Source organism: Zeugodacus cucurbitae, chromosome Y, assembly GCF_028554725.1.
Source record: "Zeugodacus cucurbitae isolate PBARC_wt_2022May chromosome Y, idZeuCucr1.2, whole genome shotgun sequence".
Lineage (NCBI taxonomy): Eukaryota > Metazoa > Arthropoda > Insecta > Diptera > Tephritidae > Zeugodacus > Zeugodacus cucurbitae.
Window position 1 is genome coordinate 9291123 of NC_071673.1, and position 10324 is coordinate 9301446.

The 10324-nt window shown below is 33.0% G+C and overlaps 2 protein-coding genes across 2 annotated transcripts; one reads left to right on the plus strand and one right to left on the minus strand.

Annotated features, from left to right (window-relative positions):
• Positions 1-495: 495 nt before the first annotated feature.
• LOC128923500 (uncharacterized) lies at positions 496-2422 on the plus strand. The gene is made up of 2 exons (XM_054235758.1): positions 496-1755; positions 1819-2422. Exons 1-2 carry the CDS (start codon positions 1646-1648, stop codon positions 2420-2422), a joined length of 714 nt encoding a protein of 237 aa, XP_054091733.1. The 5' UTR covers positions 496-1645.
• A 266-nt stretch (positions 2423-2688) lies between these two features.
• On the minus strand, positions 2689-3614 carry LOC128923501 (uncharacterized). Its single transcript, XM_054235759.1, has 3 exons — positions 3158-3614; positions 2758-3077; positions 2689-2698 (listed from the first exon to the last, which is right to left on the minus strand). Exons 1-3 carry the CDS (start codon positions 3236-3238, stop codon positions 2689-2691), a joined length of 411 nt encoding a protein of 136 aa, XP_054091734.1. The 5' UTR covers positions 3239-3614.
• Positions 3615-10324: the final 6710 nt, after the last annotated feature.

A 10324-nucleotide genomic window follows, 5' to 3' on the forward strand; every position in this document is an offset into this window, starting at 1 on the left:
GAAAAGCAGACGTAGCATTAGAATCGTATAACACCCCTCCAGATTGGACGGCAATATCACGTTGTTTAACAACCCACTACGCTGACAAACGAGACATTGGTACATTAGAATATCAAATGACCTTGTACAAGGTAGGTTAACTATTAATGAATTCTATCAAAAGGTATATTCGCATCTATCGTTAATTCTCAACAAGATAGGATGCATGGAGGTAGGAGAAGAATCAATACATTTACCAACCGAAAACTGCCTTGCAAAAGCACTAGATACCTTCATTAGGGGACTTTCAGGAGATCTCTCTAGACTCCTCGGAATTAAAGAACCGAAAAGTCTTCCCGAAGCTCTATATATTTGTTTAAAACTCGAAAATCAGAGTTTTAGAGCACAATATGCATATAACCAAAAATACAATTTTTCACCAAACTATCGACAGCAACAAAATCCACAACAACAATTCGTTCAATTAAAACAGTTCCAACCAAAATATATGCAGCCTCCAAACCAACAATTTCAGCAAACTAAATTTCACCCTGAATTAGCTTACATTCCACAACTAAATCAAAATTTTAATCCTTATGGTCAACAACGGTATCCTCAATATCCTGTGAACCAACAACATAATAGCCAACATCAAAGAAATCCTCCTCTAAGGCCACCAAAACCATCTCAACCAATGGATGTAGACGTTAGCTTTAGAACAAATGCTATTAACTATGCAAACCGACCAATGCCTGGTTTTCACTAGGTCAAAATAATTGACATCAAAAACTGCCTAAACGAACAGCTGTGCTTTTGGTGGCAAATGCGTTTTCATTACAACATCCAAACTGACCGAATGTCGATACTGCAGTGCCTTTCAAAAAATGATTGACCACCTGTTTTCATTTATGTCAATTGTGAACAGGCAATTGTGAACAGGCAATTTTGACAGCTGTTAAATTGAAGATATAATTATTTTTAACTAAGTGCGTGAAAGTGTAAAAATGAATAAAAATAGAAAAATTACAATAGTAACTGCGGCGTTATGTCTTATAACGTCATTAAAAGCTTGGAAAAAGAAAAGGACTCAGCAAAGGAAACCAAAGCAGTGGTGGATTAGACCAGGATTAAGGAATCGTTGCACCAGTGGATTTTACTCCACACTTCGATCCAAGCTGGTTTCTCAGGACCCAAAGTGGTTGAAGAACTTCCTGAGGATGACTCTGGAAGATTTCGATTTTTAGTGGTGCGTCTTACTCCATATATTTACAAAAGAAACACACGATTCCGTGAAGCGATCTCGGTCGGTGAAAGACTGGCGGTAACACTACGCTATTTAGCCACAGGTTATAACTTCTCGAGTTTGATGAGTGTTTTTCTATTGGGGAAAACTACCATCTGCCATATAGTGCATAACACGTGTAGTGCAATTTTTAAAGCTTTAAAGGACGAATTTTTAAAAGTGAGTATTCATGCCTATTCACGTTAGTCAGTGATAAAATATAAAATATTTTCTAATAAGGTTCCAAACACTCATGAGGAATGGACAGAAATAGCGGAACGTTTTTACCAGCGATGGAATTTCCCTAATTGTTGCGGTGCGTTGGATGGGAAACATATAGCGATTCAGGCGCCTGCGAACTGCGGTTCTGAGTATTTCAACTACATGAAATACAATAGCATCGTTTTGATGGCTATGGTTGATGCCGACTATAAATTTTTATTTGTTGATGTTGGAGCTTATGGTCGGGAATCTGATGGAGGCGTTTTCGCAAGGTAAAACTAATATAAAATAATATCATTGAACGTTAATAACTAAAAAACATTATTATTTTTCAGATGTGCTCTTTCGACGGCACTTGCAGAAAACAGTTTAAATTTTCCGCCAGCGAAGTCACTTCCACATGAAAGTGATGAAATGCCATTTGCCATTGTAGCTGACGACGCTTTTCCTTTAAAAACATACTTAATGAAACCATTCAGCTTCCGCAATCAAGTGATGTCGTACAAAATATTTAATTATAGGCTATCCAGAGCAAGAAATGTGGTGGAAAATGTGTTTGGCATTTGTGCATCGCGTTTTCGGATCCTCAGAAGACCAATGGACGTTACTCCCGAACATGCGACAATTATTGTCCTCGCGATTTGTGTATTACATAATTATCTATTAATACGCAAGTCTATATATATACGAATGTCTGACGTAGACAAAGACACAAATGGCATTATCGATCCAGGTAATTGGCGAATGGAGTTGGGGGAAAATGGAATGCTTCCATCAGTTCGGCCAAGCAGTGTTTTAGGTAGACCAGCAGACAGCGCGATAAATGTCCGTGAAAGATTTATGGAGTATTTCATGACTCCTCATGGAGAGGTTGAATGGCAATATTGCATAACTCTTCTTTGTAGTTTACTCCTATCTTTCTCATTTATAAATGTGTAATTCTATAATTTAACTTATTTTGTAAATACAAAATATGTTCATTATACCTATTTTAAAAACTTTCTGAATTTTAAATAAAACAAAAGTTATATCATTTTGAATTCAATATATATTTATATAATTCATTTCTTATTTTATATTTATTATTGTATTACTAATTATAAAAATACTAAGTTCATTTAAAAATATATATAAAAAGATATAAAAAAGGAACATTTGGTACATCATTTCATTTGACTAGTTAAAGATTTTATATTTAAACGGCATTATGCTGAGCTATAAAATAACAGCAAAATTATGTTTTATTACATATACAATTCTGCAACTGTTTTTACCGTGTGAATTTCTGCTGATACTTAAATATCAACTCACATATGTCCCGCTTGAATTCTCTGGCCGGTTGTGGAGATTCTTGGTCCCACTCACGGCCGTTTGATGCCACAAAGTTGCCTAAATCATCCCAAGCATCAGTTTTTGTAGCAGATGTGAGGGTCTCCAGCGTACGTTGAACTACTTCAATGTATCCATCGTCGTTTTTTTGAACACGACGTTTCCTTAAATTGGGTCGTGAAGTAGATGGCGTTGGTGGAATATCGCCAGATACCGTTTCCGACTCAAACAATATTGTTGGAGTGGTCAGGGTCGACGAGCTGTCCTATAATAACAAATAAACACATGAAAAATAAATATTAATATTTTTTTTATAAATTATTATATATACATATATATACTTACATTTATTAAATTTGAAGTGGTGCTCGCTTCAACATTTAATGTAGGCTCGAGGAACTTTAGCGATTTGTAGAGTGGGTTCATAGTAGGCGTTCTTCCAGCACCTTGTCCACTTTTTGTATGAACCCTTCGGTTGAAGGCCGCCTAAAAGATATATATATATTGCAATTTGTTGTGTACTATTGTGTACTATATGTGAAAAACTTACGCGAAAAGAACAACGAAGGCTGTTCCACTTGGCTGATACTTCGGCTCGTGGCATATTTAGTGTTTCTGCCACTTCATGCCACTGAGCCTCACGCAAATTCCTATCGCGATAATCCGCGGAAAGGAAATTCCAGGTTCCTTCCCTTGACTCCACTTCTTGAATTAGTTGCTCAGTCTCCTCCGCTGTCCACTTTGCGTTCATTTTTCGCACCCGCTTGATGCTTGGAATTAACATTTCTGTATTTGCACTCATTTCTTCTGCCATTTTGAAACTGAAAAAGGTTAAAATAATACATTAATTGAAATTAGAAAATATAATAAAACACTTACCTTGAAAAGCGAAAAATCTTTTTTATTTATTTTTGCACATCATTCGCGAGGCAAATGGAAATAATTTGCCAACATGTTGGCAAATCTAATTTTGATGTCAAATATTGCCACATAACGTATTTTGATTGTTTTCATTTCGCTGTCAATTTAAATTTAAATGTCAATGTCAAATTGCCAAATTGCTGACACCATATGACAACCCGTTTTCATTATTTTGACAGCATTTGACGTCAAATATGACCTAGTGAAAACCAGGCTCAAGTCTCCAAGATTCAGGCAAAAGGCCACTAAATAACACTTCCATGATTAACCATCCACCACCGAAAATTCAAAGAAATTTTCATGTAAATTCATGCTTTGAACCTAAAAACGAACAGAATTACCAGTACGATAATGACCAAACTACCGACTACCAATACAGTGACTATAACTACAATACCATTAATAATGTAGAAAGTTATAAAGATGAACCATCTGTAGATCTGACAGATATACATTTTTTAGGTTAAATAGCTCTTCCTTGCCTTATTTCAAATGCAAAACGGAGAGCGGACAAATTTTAAAAATATTAGTAGATACAGGCTCAAATAAAAATTATATTCATTCAAATTTAGTTCCAAATCCTAAAGAAAACGATAACTCTTTTTTAGCAAATTCTGTTGGTGGTAAAATCTTAAATCTATTTAATATCGAAGAATGTAAACTAAAGTTTTTCTTATTACCAGCTCTTTCAACTTTTCACGCAATTCTTGGAAATGATAGTTTAAAAGAATTATCAGCAGTAATACTACAGAAAATTTTATGATCGTAGCAAATAAACGTAAAATTCAACTCCACCAATATAAAGTTCAAGACGTTAATGCTATTCTAATCCGTGATGAACATATGAATGCTTCAGAAAAATACCAAATTAAACAACTTTTACATAAACATAAAAACTTATTTTCAGAACCCAACGAAAAATTAACCTATACGACAAAAGTAATATCAGAAATTAGAACGAACTCAGATACTCCTATTTATTCAAAATCTTACCCATATCCTATTAGCCTAAAACAAGAAGTAGAAGAACAAATAAATAAATTACTAGAAGACGGTATTATAAGAAAATCTAGATTACCATACAACTCACCAATATGGGTTGTACCAAAAAAAGACGACGCATTTGGTGAAAATAAATTTAGACTGGTTATCGACTACAGAAAATTAAATACGGTCACTATTGCAGACAGATATCCCATACCCGAGTAATCGATTTAAAAAGCGGTTTTCACCAAATTCCCCTTAAAGACTCCGACGTGGAGAAGACAGCATTTTTAGTGAACAACGGAAAATATGAGTTCACTAGACTCCCCTTTGGACTAAAAAATGCTCCATCCATATTTCAACGGACATTAGACGACATACTCAGACAACACATAGGAAAAATATGTTATGTCTATATAGACGATATAATCATATTTAGCAAAGACATAGAATCACATACGGAACATATTGATATAATTTTTAATACTCTTTGTAAAGCTAACATGAAAGTGCAAGCAGACAAATGCGAATTCTATAAAGGTCAAGTAGAATTTTTAGGTTTCATAGTTTCTTCTGCTGGCATTTCCACAAACCCATCTAAAGTAAAAGCCATTGAAAATGTTCCATATCCCAAAACACTTAAAGATCTTAGATAATTTTTAGGTCTTTCCGGATATTATAGACGCTTCATAAAAGACTACGCAAAATTAGCGAAACCACTTACGAATTTACTTCGAGGTGAAGAAGGTAGAATTTCTAAAAATATTTCAAAGAAAATTAATATCCATTTAACGGAAGAAGCCAAAGAAGCATTCGGCAAAATTAAATCTGCTCTCATCTCAAAAGACGTAATACTGCAATATCCGAATTATAATACAGAATTTAATCTCACAACAGACGCTTCAGAATATGCACTAGGCGCAGTATTAGAACAAAACGGTAACGGTTCAGTAATAAATGGAATATTTACCTCAGAAAAAATAATAGGCAGAATTCAAGAAATTTATCCAATACATTTTTGTAATTACAAAGTTAGACACACCCAAACGAAGGTTAAGGATTTAGAATCGAATGAAGAACAGGAAAACCAAATACTTATAGAACATAAAAGAGCACACCGAAATGTAATTGAAAACAAAAAAAAAAATTTTAGAAAAATTTTATTTTCCAAAAATGTTACAGAAAATTACATCAATAGTTAAACAGTGCAGCATTTGCGCAGAAAACAAATACGATAGACATCCTTATAATCCAGAAATTTAAGCAACTCCAATTCCAAAATATCCAGGGCAAATAGTACATATCGATATATATATAGCCGATAAACATTTAATATTAACAGCAGTTGACAAATTTTCCAAATACGCACAAGCAAAATTAATAAATTCAAGATCTTCAGAAGACATACGGGAACCACTTAGACAAATAATTTTCAATTTCGGAGTACCTCAGAATATCATAATTGATAACGAAAAATCTTTAAACGCCCACTCAATAATTTTTATGTTAAAAGATGAACTTAGGATTAATGTACATAGAATACCTCCACACACCAACACAGCTAATGGACAAGTAGAACGTTTCCATTCCACTTTATCAGAAATAATAAAATGTTTAAAATCAGAAAATACTGAAAGATCCTTTTCAGAGCTTCTCGACAGAGGAGTTTACGAATACAACTACTCCATACATTCAACTACGGGACAAAAATCTATCGAATCATTTTTTGGACGCAGAATATATACCAACCCTGAACAATATGAAAAAGCAAGACAGAATAACATTCAAAGATTTAGGCAGAAACAAGAACAAGACTTAATTTTTCACAATAAAAATAGAAAACCATTTAAAGCATATAACGTTGGAGAAACCATTTACATCAAAATTAATAAAAGATACGGCAATAAACTAACTTCAAGATATAGAAAAGAAATAGTAAAAGAAAATCATAATTCTACAGTGGTAACTCAAACGGGCAAAATAATACAAAAAAGCCTTATAAAAATAGAACAAAACACTAATTCTAATCTTTTGAGATTGTTTTCTGCGGCAACAACAGAAAAATTGCAATATATTACAATAATACATTATAAACAATAATAATGAAAAAACAAGTAAGGAAGGGCTAAGTTCGGGTGTAACCGAACATTTTATACTCTCGCAATTTATTTATTTAACTTTATTTATATTATATAATACACAATTTGACCCACATATTCGTCATATACATTGTATAAAGTCCATTGAAAGTTGGAAACCATAATATTAGGGCAGAAGCACCGAGGTCCTCGTGTTCGATATATGGGGCCTTAAAAACCTATGGTCCGATTTCGCCGATTTTTAGAATGGGGCTGCCACACTATAAACATAGTATTTGTGCAAAGCTCTGCACCGATATCTTCACTAGTTCTTACTTTATATATTGTAAAGTAAACGATTCAGATTGTCTTCAAAGTTCTGGTATATAGGAAGTAGGCGCTGTTGTGAAGCGTTTTGGCCTATTTTCACAACATATCATTGGGATGTAAGGAAATTATTACAAACCAAGTTTCATTGAAAGCGGTCGAGTAGTTCCTGAGATATGGTTTTTGACCCATAAGTGGGCGACGCCACGCCCATTTTCCATTTTGTAAAAAAATCTGAGTGCAGCTTTCATCTGCCATTTCTTATGTGAAATTTAGTGTTTCTGACGTTCTCCGTTAATGAGTTAACCCACTTTTAGTAATTTTCAACCTAATTTTTGTATGGGAGGTGCGCGTGGTTATGATCCGATTTCTTTCACTTTTGGACTGTATTAGGAAGTGGCTAAAAAAAAAAACGACTGCAGGACGCTTGGTTTATATAGCTCTATTGGTTTGCGAGATATGTACAAAAAACTTAGTAGGGGGCGGGGCCACGCCCACTTCCCAAAAAAAATTACATCCAAATATGCCCCTTCATAGTACGATCCTTCATAATAAATTTTATTTCCATAGCTTTATTTATGGCTTAGTTATGGCACTTTATGTGTTTTCGGTTTTCGCCATTTTGTGGGCGTGGCAGTATTCCGATTTTGCTCATTTTCGAAAGAAACCTTCCTATGGTGCCTAGAAATAAGTGTGCCAAGTTTCATCAAGATATCTTAATTTTTACTCAAGTTACAGCTTGCACAGACGGACGGACGGACGGACGGACAGACAGACATTCGGATTTGAACTCCACTCTTCACCCTGATCACTTTGGTATACATAACCCTATATCTAACTCGTTTAGTTTTGGGTGTTACAAACAATCGTTATGTGAACAAAACTATAATACTCTCTTTAGCAACATTTGTTGCGAAAGTATAATAATGTTCGAATCTATATCTTTATCCTATTCCATAACCATAAAAAAAACAAAACATTTAGAAACCAACACCGCATGGCAATAAATGGACTGAAGTCCTAACCATTGCCATTGTAATAAGGTAACTAATAAAATTAAAATGTAAAAACAAATAATAATAATAATAATGAAAAATAAAAACCAACAAATTATAAAGATGAATAATTATCAAAAAAATAATTATCATAAATAAATTATAAAAAAAAAACTGAAAATAAAATAGAAAAGTCGGATATAAGTTAGTTTTAAGTATATAATTTAAATTTGAAATTATACAAATGAAGAAATGAAATGAAGTAAATTCATATATATTATAAGGAATACAATAATGTAAAAAAAGTATATAGCAAACAAAAAATTAATTTATATAATGAACGAGCTGACCCGGCGAACTTCGCCCCGCCCAATTTTTATTTGAAATAGTTAAAACGCTTTTTGAACTCTGTTCAAGGCCATTTATTTGTATGGAATGTTAATATATTCAGGGAATAACGTCTCTGATCAGTATAAATATTTTTGGCGAAGTTCGTTCTTTGATTTGTTGCGTAGCGTGTAAACAAATGAAGAAGATGGCTCTCCAACACGCTAACATGACACATACATACCTATGTATGTACATATGAAACTGTAAAATTTTGAACTTAAACGATAAATCGGTTTGAATCATTCGAATTCTCAGAACGAACATTTCCTTCTTTTTTGCTGTGTTGAAGTAAACTATTCACTACAGTGAAATTATTATTTATGAATAAAGACGGAAGCCTTAATATATACATATCTGGTATAAAAATCCACGGGATTGAGATTTGAACTTGAGGTCAAAATTTTTAAAATTATTGATGAAAATTTTTGTAGAGTTGATAATAAGCACAAATTTTCATAAAATTTGTTTTAACAAATAAGTTAATTACAAAATTGTTAGTTGATAACATGCAACATTTAATTTTATAATCTTAGGAAAGATAATTCTTAATTTTTAATAGTAGTATTTATTTTTTTGAATTATAAACATTTTAATTTAACTTAGCACTAATTGGTGCACAATATTTTTGGTTAACCTGTCTCGAGCTAACACAAATAGATTTGATGGTTTTCCCACACGTGAGCATGCAACATATAATTGCCCATGGGAAAAACATGGATTATCCAAATCTAACCCACAAATGGAAATTGTTTGGCCTTGAGACTTATTAATGGACATGGCAAAAGCTAAACGAATAGGAAACTGTAGTCTGTGCATTATTGAGGTTCGATTTTTTTTTTCAAAATAAGATTTACTAAATAAAATGAAAAGCAAGCTAATAATACTTACTTTTATTTAATTCGTTTAAAGAGTTTTAAATAATAAAAAGAAAGCAAAGCGTGGCCGAGTCTGATAAATTATAAACACACGTTTTACGTTTAATAAATGGTAAATTTTAAACGCACGTTTTACGTTTAATAAATTTTAGCTAAAATAAACGTTTGGACTTTTAATATAACAGCATCTGCTTCTATAGCGTCATCTAGCCTAATACAGCGCACTTATTCAATTACCTTACAACGTCAGCCGTTAGTATCACAAATAAGTGTCAATAAATGTATTCTCATGTAGCGCCATCTACTGCAATAGCACATATAGCTCTAAATTTAACTCCAAATGAACTCCATACTTATGTTGTGCTTAAGATAAAACAGGAAAATAGTATTTTACAGTTCATACTTAGGTTTTGCTTAAGCACTGAAAATGGGAGGCTTAAGCAATGCTTAAATAACAGCTGATTTTTGTTTTGAATTTTCAGCGACATCTTTCGTAGCGTAGGGCAAGTGTCCGTTCGTTTGCACTCAATAACAGCTTATACTTTTCCTTCAGTTCCCATAAGTGCTCCGACTCGCTAGTGATGAAATTTGGGGTTCTTTTGTTGTTTTCATCAATTTTTGATATAATTTTCCTCGCAAATTTATGTATTGTCTGTTATAATTTAAATATTTCAAACATATTTTTATGAATGACATTTGTAAAACATATGTTGCCCATAACGTTGCCATATATCATAATAAAATTTTATAGAAATTAAGCATTGACTGTGAAACGCAAACGACTACTCAGTTTGCAACAATACTTAGCTAAGATTTTATTTAGGCACAACTTAAGTATGGTCTGTGAAACCGGGCATTAGCAATACAAAATTCTATACCTAAATGCAAATAAATGAATTTTTTTTTTGCATTTAGGAAATACATGCAGAAATCAACTCTGCG

Excerpts from the sequence above, each read along its gene's own strand:
- LOC128923500 (XM_054235758.1), top strand. The coding sequence starts at position 1,646 with ATGAAATACAATAGCATCGTTTTGATGGCTATGGTTGATGCCGACTAT. Across the intron at positions 1,756-1,818 it reads GATGGAGGCGTTTTCGCAAG|ATGTGCTCTTTCGACGGCAC; the intron begins GTAAAACTAATA and ends ATTATTTTTCAG.
- LOC128923501 (XM_054235759.1), bottom strand. The coding sequence starts at position 3,238 with ATGAACCCACTCTACAAATCGCTAAAGTTCCTCGAGCCTACATTAAAT. Across the intron at positions 3,078-3,157 it reads CCACTTCAAATTTAATAAAT|GACAGCTCGTCGACCCTGAC; the intron begins GTAAGTATATAT and ends TTGTTATTATAG.